Below are 19,865 nucleotides of genomic sequence, written 5' to 3'. Positions count from 1 at the left end.
CTCAGTAAAGCATCTAAGGAAAAAAAAGCCTTCGTGTGTGTGGCTAAACTTGGGATGTACTCAGCAATGCCTCCACTGTTGTGAAATTGTTGCTTGGTAAGCTCTTCTTGGATACCTCAATGAATCTTTTTATCTTAAATGAATCAAGGGGTGGTTACAAGTCTTCCTTTGGTCTGTGTGTGGGTCTGACAGATAGGCAGGGACCCAACATGTGCAAGGCTGCTCAATGTCTCTCTTCTTTGCTTCAGATTGGAATATAAGCTTCTCAGTATATGGACCCCAGGAAGCATGCAGACTGGCTTCCAATTCTTTCCTGTGTTCCAGAGCAATCACATTAAGCACAAAATCAAGTTTGAGTGCAAAGAGTAGATTCCATTGCTTACTTGAATTGACACGTTCTTATAACTGTAATAGCAGCAACAGGCAGAGGAGGAACTAAAAACTACTAGAAAAGCCACTCTTACCTTTGTATAGCTGACATCTTTAGACTATAGAAGGAGCAAATCTAACCATCTCATTTTTTTTAAAAAAAGGGGACAAAAAAGGTAAAATGTCCTTAGCTCTACCAGTATCGGGCACTGTTCTAATCGCTAAACCCATATCAACTCATGTAATCCTCGTATTATTATAGCCACATTTTAGAGATGAAGAAAAGACATCTCACGTGAGGCCATACAATGGCAATCCAATACCCAAATCCAGGGAGCCAGGAGAATCTCCTAACACACCCAATAGGATCAAGTAATTATATAATCCCTTGTTTGCATCTTTTATTGTTTCTCTCAGAGTTATTTAATTTTTCAAGGTTTTAAGTGTTGCCTCCTCCAACTAGTCTTGAGCATCTGTGAGCTGGGACCTGTCTTAGTTTCTCTCCAAGCGCCCTGCAGCCAGCAATGTACCCTTCTTGGAATGTTTTGTTCCCTCTGCCCAAAAAACTCTCCCCTTTCTTGTTTGGCTAATTTTTACTGACCCTTAAACGTCACATTGTCCGATGGAACCTCTCCTAACAGTACAATCCCTTCAGCTCCAAATAAACTTGTGACCCTTCATCTGGACTCTCTCATCATTGGGTCCTTCTTTATAGCATTTGTCATAGTTATATTGGTGTTGCCTGTTCAATTGTCTCTCTTCTTGCATAGACTGTCAGCTCCGTGAGGACAGGGGCCAGGTAATTCCCTGCCTTCCACTGCATCCCCAGCAGCCAGCAAAGAGCAGGGCCTACAGGAGATGCCTAATATGGAATTTTTTTTTTTTGTCTTGCTTTATTTTGTAAGTCTGATGCTAAATCTGTAGTTGGTTTCTTCCAAGATGTTTGAGCAGGCAACTAAGTTTTCAGGGTGTGAGGAATTTCATTTTTTTTTCTTCTCATTTCTCCATTGCCAGCTGACATCACGGAGTACAGTGGTTTCCACCCTAATAGGGGCAGTTCAAAATACCATTCATCAATTAAACTCTCCCCTGAAGCCAGTTAGTGCAGTCCCGGGATTCTCTCGGCTCCAGTCTTCCTGGCCTCCTCTGTGATCTAGACATGAAGATCTCCGCCCCCCACGCCTACCTCGTAGAACGTGAACCGCATGAAAATGTAAGAACTATATTCATTTCTGCAGGTGCCTAAAAATAGACTCTCAGAAGCCAAAGAGAGCCTTAGGCCATTTCCTTTTTTTTTTTTAGGCTCTCAGAATATTAAAGAAACTCTGGATGAAAAAAATTAATTCCCAGTACGGGCTATGTGGCTCAATAATGTGACAAAGAAGCTGACATCTCTATGATGAATGTGCCTTCTGTTAATCTACAATTCACAGAAGAGACTACAATTGTTCCTACGTGTAACCTAATTTGGAGATACTTATGTCAAAAATCTAAATTTGAAGCCCAGGCCAAATGCTTTCTCAACCCGAATCCCACTGGCCCTGCCTCAAAGATGTCATCACCGATGTTTGGTGAAGTAAGGAGGGAAGGAAAGCAGGAAGGAGGGAAGGAGGAAAGAGCACACGAATTTAACATGGGTGAAAAACGAAGAGAGTGTTTCGTAAACTGCAAACTGCAGGACGCTTGGGAAAGTTTATTGCCACGGTAACAACCCCCAACTCTCTAAGCTGTCCGCAGTGGCTCAGAACCTGTGAACCTAGTTTGCAGGTGAGCCCCCCCCGCCTCCGCCTTTCGCCTCCAGGGCCTTGGCCACAGAGCGCGCGCCCGGGGCCTCGCGGAAACGCGCCGACCCTCCCGCCCCCGGAAGTGATGTGTCCACGGCCTAGCAACCGTTGCCAAGGAGCTCGTCCCTAGGAACTCACTAGAGCCCGGATGCCTCCGGGGGGGGAAGTGGTTTCGTGAGGAGAATTTGAGGTAACTTCGCCAAGCCGCGGTCGGAAGCTCCCCCAAACCCCTAAGTAGGAGAGAACTCCTTCCTTTCCCAGTGCAGCACCTCGAGAACGGAGGGGTAGCAGCAGTTGAACCCCAACATCGGGGGTCGGCCCCTGTGGTGCCTCGCAGTGATCCGGGCGGCTCCCCCGCGGGATGAACCGCAGGGGAGCCCAGAGCAGCCCTCGCGAGGTGCCTGGGTCTGACGTGGGGTCCTCTGTCCGCTCTCGCGAGCCCCGGGGCGTGAGGGGGTGGGGGAGATACTATTTTGGGGAATCTTGGGAGGCTGCTGGTCCAGCGTGCGTGCCAGCCTGGGACCAGGGCAGCGTCGTTTCTGTGCCGAGTTGTGCCAGATAAACGCATGTCCTGGTTTCAGTTCTTCTCCCCCACCCTCTCGGGTTCTTATGTGGGTGAGTGCTTGTGAATTAGTGTGGCGACTTTCCTTTGGAAGAGGGAGAGTGATTGCTTTTGCTAATTTTAGAGCGCAGAGCCCACTGGGCACAGACAACCTACCTGTTCAGTACATCTTTGTCTCCTGGGAACGTTTTACTTGTTTGTCCAAGTATTCTGGTTTTGGGAAGGGAAAAAAGAATATATATCTGTGTGTATATGTTACGTTTTGTGTATGTGTAATTTCTACATGTATATAATTTCTAAAGAGTTAAAAATTAATATATCTGTGTGTGAAGGTTGTGACGTGGACTTATACTTAAAATACTTTCAACAGTGGAAAATTTGCATCTCCAGTGTGGATTTTTATTTCATTTATGTAAAGTTTTCCTTTTATAGCTTAAAGGAAACAGTATGGAGGAAACCTCAAAATTTTAAACCACATTGGTTATCTTTTCTACCATCTTTTGGCTTATTTTTCAAAAATAATCATTTACTCATAATTTTATCATACTTATGAGGAAATGATAATATTTTTACATTTCAATGTTAGGTATCTAGCGCCACCCACCCACTTTAAAAAACCTATTTCAGAGCAAGGTGCATGCAGCTCCAATGAATGTCTTAAATAAAATAGCATCTCTTCATTTCATGGTTAGGCGCTATTAGGGAGCACTGAAGTATTTATTTCTCTTTTTTTTTTTTTTTTTGCGGTACGCGGGCCTCCCACTGCCGTGGCCTCCCCCATTGCGGAGCACAGGCTCCAGACGCGCAGCCCCAGCGGCCACGGCTCACGGGCCCAGCCGCTCCGCGGCATGTGGGATCCTCCTGGACCGTGTTCGTGGGCACGAACCCGTGTCCCCTGCATCGGCAGGCGGACTCTCAACCACTGCGCCACCAGGGAAGCCCTCTTTATTTCTTTTTTTAGTAGTTCATTTTTTAATTCATTTTTAAAAATAGCTACTCTAAAAAATTGCCTGTCTGCAAATTTCTACCACTTTTTCTCATACTAAACAAGTGATATCTGTGTGCAAGAAACACTAATAGCCTTGGTTAAACTGTTTCAGCAGTTAAATAATCAGGTAATCAATTTTTTAAAAAGTTATGATCTTCCTCACTGCCACTCTATTTAGGCTTATGCTTATTTTCTGGCCTTGGGCCTGTGAACAAATTCAGTCTAGTGGAAGAAGTCACTGTTTTAGATGCAGTGGATATTCAGAGATAGAATTAGGCACAGATATGTCCTCATGGAATTTACAGTTTAGTAGAGAAGAGAAACTGTCGGTAAGTAACTAGTACAGAACGGAAAAGTAACTCCAGGAGAGCAGTGCAGATAAAGTGATCAGCTTGGAGGGCAAATGCTGCTATTCTGATGCAGAACTGGGGGATAGCTTGAGAAAGATCTCCTAGAGGAACTTGGATTTGGAGGGCAGGGCTTGAAACATGGTTAGGATTTGCACCTCTGGAGACGGGGGAAAGGGAGAACAGTCCTAGGCAGAAAACACAGCATTAACGGAAGGCAGAGATGGAAAAGCTATTTAGGGAGCAGTGCTTATTTCAGTCAGCTGAAGTTTGAAAGGGTGTAAGGTAACAATTGGAAATAATATTGAGAAACTGTAAATTGAGCTAGATCTTAAAGAGTCTCAAAATCCAAGAAGTTTGGACTTTATTTTGTAGGCAATGAGACGCCTACAAAATGATTTGGAATGGGAGAGGCAGAGACTGGAACTATTGAAGGCAAAGGAAATGAAGGCCTTAATTACTCAAGGGTGGCAGAGTTGATGCATCAATGTGTGAAGAGTACCTGGTGGAGGAAACCCAAAACAAAACCAAAGAGTGCACCCCCAAGGCTGAAGCTTGTAGCCTCTACCCAGCTTCAGGTGGTTGTGGCCATGTACCTAGTGAGTCCAGGGTTGCCAGATCTGATTTTCCAGAGAAATTGGTAATTTGGATTAATGTGGGCTGCTAATTAAAAATATATATATATTAGAAGTATGTTTACAGGCTAACAAGTTTTTACCTCTAGGTAGAAATTGTGAAGCTGAGTGGGAGAAATGTTAATGTCGGTGGATTTTGTATTCATTTGTCCACATTAATTCAGTGTTAATTCAGATGATTGCTATCAGATGCATATACAAAAACAGGTCATTAAATATTAACAGTATGTACTGTAGCATTCCTAAGAAAGTCTGCATACTCTTTTTCTTTCAACAAAATAACCCCTTCACAGCATTTTATATACCATGTAGAATACTTCCCATGCCTACTTCCTATGAACTTAATACTGACTTTCTGTTGACTGTTTTTTGTTAATACAGAACTTTTGTTACCAATATTGAGGAATTTTTTTCTGTATTTTTACTCTTTAGTATAAATTATAAGACCTAATTATGAGTGATCAAATCAAATTCATCGTGGACAATCTCAATAAGGAGCCTTTTAGGAAGAACTATAACTTAATCACATTTGATTCCCTGGAGCCAATGCAACTATTACAAGTTCTCAGTGATGTTCTGGCTGAGATTGACCCAAAGGTAAGAGTTTTCTTTTTCTCTGTGATGAAAAGGGTGGCAAGAAGGCCAGTTTCTGCCATTAAATATCTGTGCATCTAGGGCAAATTATTTAACCTCTCTGGGCCTAATTTTCCATGCCTGTAAAGCTGTAGATAGTAGATGATCTTTAAGGTTTCTTAATAGCTCAAAAACTAAATTATCTACTTATACCTTATTTAGAAATTATTTGTCTACTTCCAAACATAAATAGATTTGGTCCTGGAATGAAGATGCTTTTACGAAAGGTTTTATTGTGTTGCAAGTTGGCTCATGTCTCTCATACACTGGTCTTTTCCACTGAGACTTTTTTAAGCTTGACCTTCTTAATATGAATCCTGATTGTACTTGTATGTACCCTCACTTGGAATCTGGGGGCCTCCATACTTAATGTTTTTGAAGAGACCATTGTGACTGTTATGCTCTAGCAGAACAATTTTGTCAGTGAGTTTAAATATTGTACTTTGTTAGATATACAATAATAACATTTTTTCAATTTCTTTGTTAGCAAGTTGTTGATATCAGAGAGGAGATGCCAGAGCAGACAGCCAAAAGGATGTTGAGCCTTCTTGGTATCCTTAAATACAAACCTCCAGGAAATGCCACGGACATGTAAGAATCTGATCAAGTGTTGCTTTCTTAGAGCTGTGCTTTAATATCGAAACCTTCACAGTCAGTCTTTCTGGCAATACCTGTTTTCCCTAAGTCAGTGGCCTCAGAAAATCACTGAATTTCAAAATAATCTTGAATTCTTAATGTTATTTTGTCATGCAGGAGTCTTAAGTGAGTCAGTTCTTTCTCTTAATCAGAAAAGTCAGGCAAATCCATGATTCCATTTTATCATTTATCTGCCATCCTAGACAAAAACAATGACTTAAACCTGTCCAGTCAATGAAGTGAAGTATCTAGGCTGACTGTACCGGTTAATGGTTCCAAAACAACCTCCCTGTATATTCCAGTGATATAAAGGCCTAATTTTATGATTATTGTTAATGTGCAGACTGACTTTAGATTAGCCTTGGTTTTATCTTTTTAAAATAATCATGGAAAGCAATCAGGAAATTGTAAATTGGATTTTGAGCAAATGTTACCTCTTTTCAAGGTTTACTTATAAGCCTTGTGTGTGTGTGTGTGTGTGTGTGTTTATTTTCTTTTTATAGGAGTAACTTTCGTCAGGGTCTGGTGATTGGAAGTAAACCTGTGATTTACCCAGTGCTCCACTGGCTTCTTCAGAGGACTAATGAACTGAAGAAAAGAGCATATTTAGCTCGTTTTTTAATAAAACTTGAAGTACCAAGTGAGTTTCTTCAGGATGAAACCGTGGCTGATACCAATAAACAGGTATACAATATATAAATGGTATTTTTAAGCTATCCGTAGTGGATTTCAAGGTGCACACATTCAAATATATATTGATCTCACTTTAGTTTATTTGCTGTCTCCGTATTTCCAGTGGCATCAAAAGGTAAAACAGTTATCAGCTAATGTTCAGCTGTAATCACTTATGAAAATATTGACTTTTGCACACAAATACCTTTTTGGTGATAGAGTATGTGGATAGGAAAAAAACCCCTGAAATTTGGATCTTAGAATAATTTATTACTTAAGAATTGTGGTGCTCTCTCCGGCAGCACATATACTAAAAATTGGAACGACTCAGAGAAGGTTAGCATGGCACCTGTGCAAGGATGACACGCAAATTCATGAAGTGTTCCATATTTTATACTCAGCCATAAAAAGAAACGAAATTGAGTGATTTGTAGTGAGGTGGATGGACCTAGAGTCTGTCATACAGAGTGAAGTAAGTCAGAAAGAGAAGAACAAATACCGTATGCTAACATATATATATGGAATCTAAAAAAAAAAAAAAAAGTTATGAAGAACCTAGGGGCAGGACAGGAATAAAGATGCAGACGTAGAGAATGGACTTGAGGACACGGGGAGGGGGAAGGGTAAGCTGGGACGAAGTGAGAGAGTGGCATGGACATATATACACTACCAAATGTAAAATAGATAGCTAGTGGGAAGCAGCTGCATAGCATAGGGAGATCAGCTTGGTGCTTTGTGACCACCTAGAGGGGTGGGATAGGAAAGGTGGGAGGGAGACGCAAAAGGGAGGAGATATGGGGATATATGTATATGTATAGCTGATTCACTTTGTTATAAAGCAGAAACTAACACACCATGGTAAAGCAATTATACTCCAATAAAGATGTTTAAAAAATAAATAAATAAATGTGGGTTGAATAAAAAAAAAAAAAAAGAATTGTGGGTAGTTAGGATCCTGGGCTTGGGACTGCAGAATACTTTGTTGATCAGTTCTGTGACTGTATAATTTGTCATCCAAATCAGAGAGGAAAGGGGTTATCATAATTACACTGGAGCAAAAGGTATAAATTGACAGTATGCCAGGCAAATTGGTACATGTGAGCACCTTCAAAGATTGTGTGTAGACAAAGAAGCCAAGCTTATGATCTCAAAGGATGTTCCAGTCAGGCAGAAGGTAGAGAAGGGACCAGGAATTTGTAATTTCAGTGTACTTTCCTCTCCAGAGTTTTGGGGTGATACTGGGTTCTGGCCTTAAGGTCTTAAAGCTCTTGACTACTCAGGATTCTGGCTGGTCTGGCTCCTGGTCCTGGGATTTCAAAGCACATTGCTGATCAAAGACTATGGAAAGAAAGAATTTAGGCTTAAGATTTCAAAGAACTTTGATTTAAAAGAAAAAAATTTGCCTCTGTTTAGCGTTTGTGCTTTTGTTCTATAGTAGGTATGTAGGCCGTTTTGTGCCAGTTTGTTGTGAGTAGTCTGTCAATCTGTCCCTCCCAATAGATTATGAGATCTATGAAAACAGATATCATGTCTTATCCATCTTTGTTTTCCTCCAGAGTTTGGTAGGGTTGCTTCTATATGGTATGTGCTCAAAATTTGTATTAATCGAAACAATCAACTAAATGTTTTTTCATCCATATATTTTGGATGAAATATATTTCATCCATAGCAGTCACTCAAAATAGAGTCAGTATTGATCTCTTAAGACATTTCTAGGGTTGAAAGATTTATGCAAATAATTATGTCAAATGTTACAGTAGATGCCTTGAGAAAAGTATAGCAGAATGAGACCACTGCAGCCCCTACCTTTGAATGCTTTACATAATGTAAGAAATAGAGAGGTGTAAATATGAAATATTTTATTTTATTATTTTATATTTTATTTATTGTAAATATGAAATATTTTATCCTCCCTACCCTCCCACATCAATAATTTTTTTTTTTTTTTTTTGTGGTACGTGGGCCTCTCACTGCTGTGGCCTCTCCCGTTGCGGAGCACAGGCTCCGAACGCGCAGGCTCAGCGGCCATGGCTCACGGGCCCAGCCACTCCGTGGCATGTGGGATCTTCCCGGACCGGGGCACGAACCCGCGTCCTCTGCATCGGCAGGCGGACTCGCAACCACTGCGCCACCAGGGAAACCCGCACATCAATAAATTTGATAGAAACCAATTCCTCTGGAGTAAGGTTATTTTATTTTATTTTTAAAATAAATTTATTTATTTATTTGCCTGTGTTGGGTCTTCGTTGCTGTGCGCAGGCTTTCTCTAGTTGGGGCGAGTGGGGGCAACTCTTCGTTGCGGGGCTCAGGCTTCTCGTTGCGGTGGCTTCTCTTGTTGCGGAGCGCGGGCTCTAGGCACGTGGGCTTCAGTAGTTGTGGCACGCGGGCTCTAGAGCGCCGGCTCGGTAGTTGTGGCGCACGGGCTTAGTTGCTCCGCGGCACGTGGGATCTTCCCGGACCAGGGCTCAAACCCTGCACTGGCAGGCGGATTCTTAAACACTGCACCACCAGGGACGTCCCTGGAGGAAGGTTATTAATAGGCTTTTACTAAACACGCCCAGCTAATTATTAATGGAAGGATTAATAATAAGACATGTTTGTCCTCGAAGCATGTTTGAAGTATATGTATAAAATGACTTACACATTTAGCCATTTAGCAGAGAGCCTAATAAAAAATGAACATTGTGGGCTTCCCTGGTGGCGCAGTGGTTGAGAGTCCGCTTGGCAATGCAGGGGACACGGGTTCGTGCCCCGGTCCGGGAAGATCCTACATGCCGTGGAGCGGCTGGGCCCGTGAGCCATGGCCGCTGAGCCTGCGCGTCCGGATCCTGTGCTCTGCAACGGGAGAGGCCACAACAGTGAGAGGCCCGCGTATCGCAAAAAAAAAAAAAAATGAACATTGTCTTTCTGAATGAAGAGTTTTAGAATGATTTACAGACTTGCAGAATATGATCAGTCAAGAAAAAATATTATTAATTTTCTGTCATTATCCACAAGAAGACCTATTTTTAAAAAATTTTGGATAAGAGTTGTGATTTTTTTCATTCAACTACTTTTTATTGCACACCTGTATTGGTTATGCACTATGCTAGGCCCTAGGAATGTAGAAGTCTCCACAAGTAATATGATTCTTATCCTCCTGACTCTCACTGTCTAAAGTAACTAGCAATTATAATTTTATATGATATTTACTCTGATATCATGGTACTCTGATATGGAATAGGTACAGGGTTAGAGAAGGCTTCTTTGAGGATAGTGGTGTCTGTGCTGAGACCTGAAGGATTAATAGGAGCTATCCTGGCAAATGGTGAGGGAGTCATAGAGTATTCTCAGAGGGAATAGGGTGTGTAAAGTGAAGGTGGAATATTCCAGGGATTGAACGAAGATCAACAAAGCTAGTGAATAGAGTGTTAGTTAGGGAAGTAACCAGAGAAATCTTTAGAGGCCAGATTATATACACCAACTTTTTTTGTGTCCTGTATAAATGTTTAAGGATATATTTAAATGCTGTTCTATACCGATTAAGTAATCACTTTAATAGATAACCTGATTAAGAAAAGCCTACTGGATCTAGTCACTAGTTTATAATTTTTTAACTTGTTCTTTTAGTATGAAGATTTGATGGAAGCCTTTAAAACTTTGCATAAAGAATGTGAGCAGCTCAAGACATCTGGATTTTCTACAGCAGAAATAAGAAGGGTAAAGGAAAAAAAACATAATAACCATTTTTTGGGGAACTTGAATTAAATTCAGTATGAGTCTTAAGATTATGTGGAAACTAGTGATAGCAAATGGCAAATTTTCTTTTGTAGGACCTTTGCTGATTCTTTACTGAAGAAATTAATGAGGCCAGGGTAACTTCATAATTAGTTCTTATGTACTATATAGACCATTACCATGGATTAAAAGCAATTAAAATTTGGGTCTTGGGCTTCCCTGGTGGCGCAGTGGTTGAGAGTCTGCCTGCTGATGCAGGGGACGTGGGTTCGTGCCCCGGTCCGGGAAGATCCCACATGCTGCGGAGCGGCTGGGCCCGTGAGCCATGGCCGCTGAGCCTGCACATCCAGAGCCTGTGCTCCACAACTGGAGAGGCCACAACAGTGAGAGGCCCACGTACCGCAAAAAAAAAAAAAAAAAAAAAAAAAATTGGGTCTTTATCTAATATATATATATGATATAGAAAAAAAATATGTGTGTGTGTGTATTTGGGATCATGCTATACATAATTATTTGTTTTTTTAATCATTACATGGGAATATATTCCCATTGTTATCTTTCTACAGTATGATTTTTCATGACTAAATTTATATTAATTAATTATTAGTATTAATTTAATATTCTGTGGTATGGATAGTCTAACAATTTTTGGTGTTTTGTTTTCATTTTTTGCTGTCATAGATAATGCTGTGATTATCTTCTACATAAATTTATTTGGGGGTACCTGCGATTGTTTCCTTAGAGTAAATTCCTAGAAGTAGAATTGCTTATTAAAGCATATGAGAATTTTTAGGACTTTTGATGTATGTTACTTAGTGTTCTCCAAAAAATGTCTTTATATTCTTGCTAGGTGTGTAAGTTCTTTCTCTAAACAATTGCTAATTCTCACTTTCATGGATTTTGTATTTTTAGAAATCACATCTTTATCTTCTCATTCAAACAGGAAACATTAGAAGTTGCTTCCTCAGGGAGGCCTTCCCTGATTCCCTAGATAGATTAGTTCCCCCCAGTTCTTTCTGTTTCATAACACTCATTACACTTATGATTATTTTAATGCCTGTCTTACCAACTGTATTTAAACCCAGTGAGGGCAGGGACCACGTCTACATATCTTGTTCACCACAGTATCCCCAGTGCCTATCACAGTGCCCTGCATGTGGGAGGTTCTCAATAAGAGTTTGAGAATGTATGTATGAATGTATAAGAAATGAAAGATGAACTCATATCTAATGGAAAAGAAAGACCCATAAGTAGATAGTTATCGCAAAGTATGGAATAAGAGTGATGTCTATCTATGGTTCCTCCATTATGTCATGTGAGTAAACTAAAATGATAAAATAACTTAGCGTCTGTGATTTTAATTTTATTAATTATTACCAAAGTATTTTTCAACATATTCTTTGTAAAGAAGTATGATTAAGCAAAAAATAGAAAATAATTCACTCAAAATGCCATGCTCTAGTGATAACTGCTACTGATATTTTAGTGAATATATTTAATATATTTTTCTTGGTATTGTATTATATATAAATGTTATAATCTGCTTCTTTCAAGTAATGTCATATCATGACTTTTTCTCATGTCATTCAACATTCTTCATGATTTTTAGTGATTTTCATTGTGTTGTGCCATGATTTACTTAATAATCCTCAGACATTTGGGTCATTTCCAAATTTTAGATATAATTGACATCTATGAGGATCTTTATAGATTCCCAGAGGTGAAATTACTGAGCCAGAATGCATACACATTTATTTTAAGACTTTTGATATTGTTCTTCAATATAATGCCACCAGTAGTAACAGTGCCTATTTCCCCAAATCCTGTCAGTACTGACTACCGTATATATTTTTCCTTTTATTATTACTGTGAGAGTTAGCCTATTAGTTTTTTGGGTTAGGAAGGATTTTTTGTTTGTTTTCACTAGAAACTATTGTGGAGCTGGTTAAAAGACATTTTTGAAATCTTTATTTTTAGAAATGGAATTGGTTAATTGACAAAACCAGATACAAATTTATGTCTTGAAAACACCATAGCCTTAAAAATAATTTTGGTGGAAAATTGACAGAATATATAGTTTGGTATTTAACAGAGCAGACGGGATGTCAGCAGCTGTTGTTCATGTTTTTAGACCTGTACACTTTCCATTATAGAAGATTTTTGAAAAATCATGTGCCCATATTTGGAATCAGAACACAAATGTCTGGTTGGCAGCTTTACCTTACTGCTTTGTAACCTGTTTCAGTTGCTTTTCTAGATGAACACCAAGCTACCAAATAAATTACCCTGCATAAAGAACCCTGGGGTGAGGGGTGGCAATAGAAATGCCCTTCATCCAAAAGAGGATCTTTGTTCCTTAATGCTCTGGTTATAAATGATGGAAATGGTAGATGCATAATCATGTAAAGACCTTATCTGAATTCTACAGACAAAGAATACTTTTTCTTATAACGTCTTCTTGACTACTTTTTAGGATATCAGTGCAATGGAGGAAGAAAAGGATCAGCTCATTAAGAGAGTTGAACGTTTGAAGAAAAGGGTAAGGCAAGAATTAGCACTGTAAGACTTTGGCCCCAATTCCCAAGGACTTGCAAAGATTTAGGAACGCAAATAAAGATTAAGCAAGGCATGAGTGTACATCGGAGGCTGGAGTCAAATACATTGATGGAAAGGGAATCTCCTTAGGCAGCAGCCCGAAACTTGTTAAGGACCTGGAGTCTGAAACTTTAGTGTCATCTCTAGGGAATACTGTTTACCAAAAGGAAATGATAAGTGGATGTCTGAGTCACATGACATGCTAATGTCTTTCTTAAACCTGATAGTAATATATACTATTTATTCCCTCACTGTAGGTGGAGACAGTTCAGAATCATCAACGGATGCTTAAAATAGCAAGGCAACTTCGAGTTGAGAAAGAGAGAGAAGAATTTCTTGCACAACAGAAACAGGAACAAAAGAATCAGGTACCCACATAAAAGTTTATATTCTCATTGTGAAAGAAATAGTTCCTGCTGATCATTCAAATGTAAAGAAAACTTTTTAGAATTGTAGTTCACGATTCCCTTTGTTAACATGATGAAATACTCTTTTTAAGAGTATTGTGTGGTGAGCTTCCCTGGTGGTGCAGTGGTTAAGAATCTGCCTGCCAATGCAGGGGACATGGGTTCGAGCCCTGGTCTGGGAAGATCCCACATGCCGTGGAGCAACTAAGCCCGTGAGCCACAACTACTGAGCCTGCACATCTGGAGCCTATACTCCGCAACGGGAGAGGCCGCAAGAGTGAGAGGCCCGCGCACCGCGATGAAGAGTGGCCCCTGCTCGCCGCAACTGGAGAAAGCTGTTGCACAGAAACGAAGACCCAACACAGCCAAAAATAAAATATAAAGTAAATAAATAAATTTAAAAAAACAAACAAACAACAACAAAAAAAGAGTATTGTGTGGCACCAACAGCAAAAACAATACCATCTTTTGGGTTCTATTCTCTGTAGGTATCTATACACTATCTTTTGGCCCATGCTTAACTCATGTTGTTCCAGCATTACAGAATATCCATTGTAATGTTAAGCAGTAAGATTAACTGCTAATAAAACTTCTAGAATCTCTTAAAGGGTGTCCTGAGATTGTGGGGCTATGAAAAAACATCCATTTTATTCCACTGATCACTGTATTCTTTACACTTTACTCCATGGGCAAATAAGCAGATCTTGAAAAGGCTCAAAATTACCCACACTCCACGTTTTTAGACTTTGCCTTAAAGAAAAAATAATTTGGCCAGAATTTCTTTTTTTAAAAAAATTTATTTATTTTATTTATTTATTTTTGGCTGCATTTGGTCTTCATTGCTGCATGCAGGTTTTCTTTAGTTGCAGCGAGCAGGGGCTACTCTTTGCTGTGGTGCACGGGCTTCCCATTGCAGAGGCTTCTCTTGTTGTGGAGCATGGGCTCTAGGCACACGGGCTTCAGTAGTTGCGGCGCATGGGCTCAGTGGTTGTGGCTCATGGGCTCTAGAGCACAGGCTCAGTAGTTGTGGCGCATGGGCTTAGTTGCTCCACGGCATGTGGGATCTTCCTGGACCAGGGCTCGAACCTGTGTCCCCTGCACTGGCAAGCGGATTCTTAACCACTGCGCCACCAGGGAATTCCCGGCCAGAAAGTATTTCTTCTATTTTATTAAAAATCTATCTTAGGGCTTCCCTGGTGGCGCAGGGGTTGAGAGTCCGCCTGCCGATGCAGGGGACACGGGTTCGTGCCCCGGTCTGGGAAGATTCCACATGCTGTGGAGCGGCTGGGCCCGTGAGCCATGGCCGCTGAGCCTGTGCGTCAGGAGCCTGTGCTCTGTGACGGGAGAGGCCACAACAGTGAGAGGCCTGTGTACCGCAAAAAAAAAAAAAAAAAAAATCTATCTTAACACTGAGTAGACTTGTACATTAAAAATATATTTCAAATCAGCTTCATTTCCTACTAAGTGAGCAGTTTAGATGTTTGGCTCTTTTGGAACTTGGCTTGGCATCATAATAGTTACCCTGCAGCAGTAAGCTGCATTGCCCACGCCCTGAATGGTTACTTAGCATCAGTTTCTGATTCCTGAGCCATCATTTCTGAGAATACTAGCATTCCTTAGAATAAAGAAAACCATGTTTTAACAAGAAAAGCCTGGTGCATATACTTTTCTAACCAGCATTTTTCCTTGATCACCTAATTCAACAAATAACTAAAGAAAAAGTTTCTGAAAGCTTTTCTTTTAAGTTTTACATGAGAGGGTATTGAGCGAACCAATTACATTTTGGGTTTAGCTTAGTAATTTTTTAGTTCTTATCATTTGTTCCCTTTACAGCATAATAATTATGTGGAACTTGTATTTTTCATTGCATGTCTATGAATGGTAGGTTTCATTAGACTAAGGAAGTAATAGATCTAATTGTATTTTAAAGCTATTTCATGCAGTGCAGAGACTGCAAAGAATACAAAACCAGTTGAAAAGTATGCGCCATGCAGCAGCAGATGCGAAGCCTGAAAGTAAGTGGAAATTATATGATGATCATATAATATGATATAAGTCATCATATTAGCGAGAATATTAATTTAAATCAGTAGTCTTCCTTACTAATGGGAACTAATTATCATCAAGTGATAGCTCAGCATTTTAGGGCATCATTTCCTAGCTAGCAAGTGACAGCCCTGATGAAGACATCCTTAAGTGTTCACCTGTGGTTTTTAAATTCCCTTTCAGTGTTTTGTCAGAGGGTGAACTAATGAAAACCACGATGGAGAGAGGCTCTCTGGTGTGTGAATGTATAAAATACTTAGAATGTATTTTATGAGAATGATGGATGGAAAAAATGTGAATATTAGTGCCAGGGCTATAAAGAAAAAGAGTAAAATGCTGGACCCTTAAAACTGAGTGTTGTTTCATATTTTGGGTTGTGCTAATGACATGGGTATCCCTGGCTCTGCTGGCACATTAGCTTTACATAGAGGATACATTGTTCTGATATCCCAGATTATACCACCAAACCTATCCTAGGCATTTTTTAAGTGTGCTCATCAGAAGGGAGACCATGTAAATTGGAAGAGCAGTAAAAAGTTCTCATTGGTATTGGAGAAATATTTCAGTATAAATATCCAGCTATGGGAAGGTTAATTTATCTTTTTCTAGTATTCTGTGAAATATTATACTCTAAGATATAATATACAGAATGACTGTAATAAAAAAGACAGTCAATAACAGGTGTTGACAAGGATGTAGAGAAATTGGAACCTGCATACTTTGCTAGTGGGAATGTAAAATGATGCATCCACTTTGGAAAACAGTTTGGCAGTTCCTCAAAGTGTTAAACCTAGAATTACCATATGATCCGGCAATTTTATTCTACCAAGAGAGTTTAAAACATATGTCCACCCAAAAAGTTGTACATAAATGTTCATAGCAGCATTGTTCATAATAGCCAAAAAGTAAAAACAACCCCAGTATCCCTAAACTGATGAATGAATAAACAAACTGTAGCATATCCATACAGTGGCATGTTATTCAACAATAAAAGGAATGAAGTGTTGATACATGCTACAATATGCATGAACCCCAAAAACATCTTAAGTGAAAGAAACTAGTCACAAAAACATATTATATGACCCCATTTGTATGAAATTTCCAGAATAAGCAAATCCATAGAGATGGAAGTCAAACTAGTGATTGCCTAGGGTTGGGGAACTGTAGGGGAGGACAGCTGTGTTGGTAGGTGGATGATGGGGGGAGGAGGTGACTGCTAGTGGGTATAGAGGCTTCTTTTTAAGCTGATTAAAATGGTCTAAAATTGATTGTGGTAATCGTTACACAATTCTGTGAATTTACTAAAAGCCATTGAATTGTACACTTTAAACAGATGAATTTTATGGCTGTGTGGTAAATTATATCTCAATAAAGCTGTTGAAAGAGGTAATACAGTATTTCCTTGATTCTAGACACATGTTCTTTACCATTTTAATTGGTTTTGCAATTGAGATACATCTTATACTTTATGTATGCATTTCACATGGTATTTGTAATTTAGTTGATGGCATCTTAAAATCAAGGAAATATGGCATATTTAATTGATATTTAAGAAACCAGTATAGTACTCCCTATAAAATGTATGGTTCATACGTATTAATTAGTGGCTTTCCATAGAATCTCTGACTCCTCTCAGTCATAAATTCAGATTCAAGCAGTACCTGGAAGTTGCCATGCATTTAGTTGTTGGTGTCATTTGATTCCTTATTCACTAGGTTTTCACCTTTTAGGAGAATGTTTAGGACAAAAGAAAGTAATTTTTTAGTGCTTTTTTTCCTCCTTAGTATTATATATAGTATATCTTTTTAGTATATGTTCTTTGGGTTTGATGTAGGTTCCTTCACATCTTTACTGTAAAAAAATTAAGATAAATCTTCAAAAGAAATTCCTTAAATTATAGCCATTTAAAAATTAATATCAATAAGCAATTTGTTTTCATATGTCTATCCTTGCTAAGAAATTTCTAGAACTTAACATTAATAGTGAATTTTTGAAAATGAAGGTAATGTATATAAGAATTGAAAGATTTGGTATGCAGAAAAATTGATTGATCAGTACAGTTTAATACAACTTAAAATGTTAGCCTGAACATGTGTTTCTGCTTATCCTCAGTTTTATTTGGTTAAATATTTCTTGCTATTATGTTTTAATTCTGGTAACTAAACAGAATATCCAAAGATATTTATAGTATTAGTAATATTTCATTTTTTGTTTGAATTGATAGACTTTGTTTTGCTTTGGCTTTCTAGCCTAAATAGAATTGTTTGGGCCAGGAAATACATAATTATTTAGTAATAAAATGGACAAATAAAGTTGTTCTGTTTTGGGCATCTCTCGAAATGTTAGTAGATGATGCTAAATAGTAAAGTCAATTGTGTTGTTACGCAGTAACAGAAGTAATTGGCTCAAAACCAATAGTCCATTAATTCAGTGTTTACTGGACATCTGCTACTTGTCAGATACTGTGCTAAGTGCTAGGAATAGAAAGAAAAGCTATTTCTATTAAAGTGCTCACAGTCTAATGGAGAAATGACAAGCAGTGGACAATTATAATGCAGTGTGACAAATACACCGATGGAGCTCAGCACAGGCTCCCATGAGAACAAAGAGGCAAAGAGCACTAAACGCTAACACAGAGTCAAATGGTTTCCTGGAGGTGTGGCAATTGAGTTAAATTAAAGCTGGAGAGGTAGAAGAGTGGAAGACATTCCATGCCAAGGCAGAGTGACCTAAAAGAACATAAATGTAGTAAGCTAAGCAAATGATGGAGGAAGAAGTAGAGATAAAAGGGCAGGCTTCTTCTGACTGCTTGTCTTTGAAAAGAAAGCAAGGGAGAGAGTGTGCAAATGATTGAGAAATATAGTACTGTGCATAGATTGAGGCAGGGTAGTGGTCTAGTGGTGTTCACATTGCTGGAGAGTCAGTCAGACAAAGGAAGATTGGAAGATTCAGGAGGAAAAGGTGAGAATTGGTAACAACCTTTCCTGTGTGCTCCCATTGTGTCCCTGTATTGCGCTGAATGTTCTACAGCAATTACCATAATACGTTAATTGTTGGCATATCTGACTCTGACACAGCTAAACAGGCTAGTCACCAAGTCATAATTGTTCTTTCTATTTTCAGGCCTTAGCACACAGATTACACACAGCCAGCATTCAGTAAACAATCTGTTAAATAGTTGGGTGGTGGGAGTAGAGACCTTAACCCTGCATAGGAAGAAAATGATCTTTTCCACGGGTAGGAGGGAAATCAAGTAAGAAAAAAAAATGGCTGAAAATATAAAAATAAGGTATTATGTGTGCAATATATGTTTTTTGTGGATGGACAGGGAGTGGGGAGCAGGAAGTTAAGGAGTTCCTGATTTGTTGACATCTTTCTGGGAAGCAGAGTCTTAAGGATTATATTCAGCAGCCTAGGAAAAGAGTAAATTAAACAGATGTTCAGTTGCTTCAGGTATTTAGTTTAATAAGGTCCATTGAAATTTTTTAGTAACAACAAATGGCTTACAAAAAATTTCTGTTTGCTTAAATAACATAAAAGTATTTTTAGTATAACAGTATAATTTGTATTTTTTCAGAGTAACAGCTGTATTATAAAATACTCACTTGTTAATTCATCTTTATACTCTACATATTCCTGAGATTTATTATGTAAAAGAAGCTACTCATTCAGTTGTAATAGGATCAGTGAGACGTTTTCAAAGGGTTTTTAATCAAAATGTTTGCGGAGATCTTAAGTGACCTTATATTTAATTTCACCAGGATTTTCAAAGATAATTTTTAAAAAACTGCATAGAAACGTGTCCACTTTTCATAAGTTAAAATTTTTAAGAGAAGAATTTAAAATGTGATGGAAACTCTGTTTTTGTTTTTTAATAGCTTTACTGAGGTAAAATGGACATACAGTAAACAGCACATGTTTAGAGTATACACTTGATAAGTTTTGACATACATATACACTAGTGAAACTGTCCACCTTAATCAAAATAACAAATATATCCATCACCCCTAAACATTTCCTTGTGCCCCTTTGTAATATCTCACTCCTGTCCCTCTCTGCCTCTCTAACCCACCCCAGGCAACCATTGATCTGCTTTCTGTTACTATAGATTGGTTTGTATTTTCTAGAATTAGAAACTTTTTTTAAATAAGGAAAGTAATATTAAAGAATTTTAAATCTTTAAAAACATTTTAGATTTTGATTTCTTGCATCTCTGATTACATGCACTATGTTTAAGAACTTGAAGGTGGAAAAACTAGTCATCTAATAGCCAAAGAAGCCAGGTGGTAGAGTTAATCGGAAACCATATAGGAATGTCTGCCTAATTATAGTGTGATTCAGTAAACACTTTCTTTTCCCTTCCTATCCCCAGTCCCTAAAAAAAGAGGTGGAAAATTGTAGGGATGAATGGAAAACTCGTGAATTTACCATTAATAAAATTTTACACATTAATATACGGTTAGCACAGCAGAAC

General features: G+C 38.8%; 1 protein-coding gene and 1 non-coding gene across 10 annotated transcripts in view; both read left to right on the top strand.

The window, feature by feature from the left end:
* Nucleotides 1–19,865, top strand: part of IFT81 (intraflagellar transport 81) — a 144,933-nt gene that overhangs the window by 58,125 nt on the left and 66,943 nt on the right. Inside the window, exons 2-9 of one of the 9 annotated variants that reach the window (XM_049698445.1) lie at nt 1,384–1,582; nt 5,118–5,282; nt 5,806–5,909; nt 6,458–6,638; nt 10,236–10,325; nt 12,817–12,882; nt 13,196–13,306; nt 15,276–15,360. In XM_049698445.1, the coding sequence (XP_049554402.1) occupies nt 5,139–5,282; nt 5,806–5,909; nt 6,458–6,638; nt 10,236–10,325; nt 12,817–12,882; nt 13,196–13,306; nt 15,276–15,360 (781 nt within the window). In that variant the 5' untranslated portion in view covers nt 1,384–1,582; nt 5,118–5,138. Of the gene's footprint in view, nt 1–1,383; nt 1,583–2,185; nt 2,344–2,420; nt 2,551–2,645; nt 2,769–5,117; nt 5,283–5,805; nt 5,910–6,457; nt 6,639–8,587; nt 8,808–10,235; nt 10,326–12,816; nt 12,883–13,195; nt 13,307–15,275; nt 15,361–18,054; nt 18,353–19,865 lie in introns of those variants that run through there. The other 8 variants (XM_049698451.1, XM_049698443.1, XM_049698446.1 and 5 more) reach the window with 8 other exon arrangements.
* On the top strand, nt 6,913–7,020 carry LOC117195409 (U6 spliceosomal RNA). Its single transcript, XR_004475133.2, has one exon. It is a non-coding gene; the product is annotated as a U6 spliceosomal RNA (small nuclear RNA).

This window comes from Orcinus orca, chromosome 15 (genome assembly GCF_937001465.1).
Source record: "Orcinus orca chromosome 15, mOrcOrc1.1, whole genome shotgun sequence".
In the NCBI taxonomy this organism is placed as follows: domain Eukaryota; kingdom Metazoa; phylum Chordata; class Mammalia; order Artiodactyla; family Delphinidae; genus Orcinus; species Orcinus orca.
Note: the sequence above shows the minus strand (reverse complement) of the source record. Positions and strands in the feature narration are given on the sequence as shown.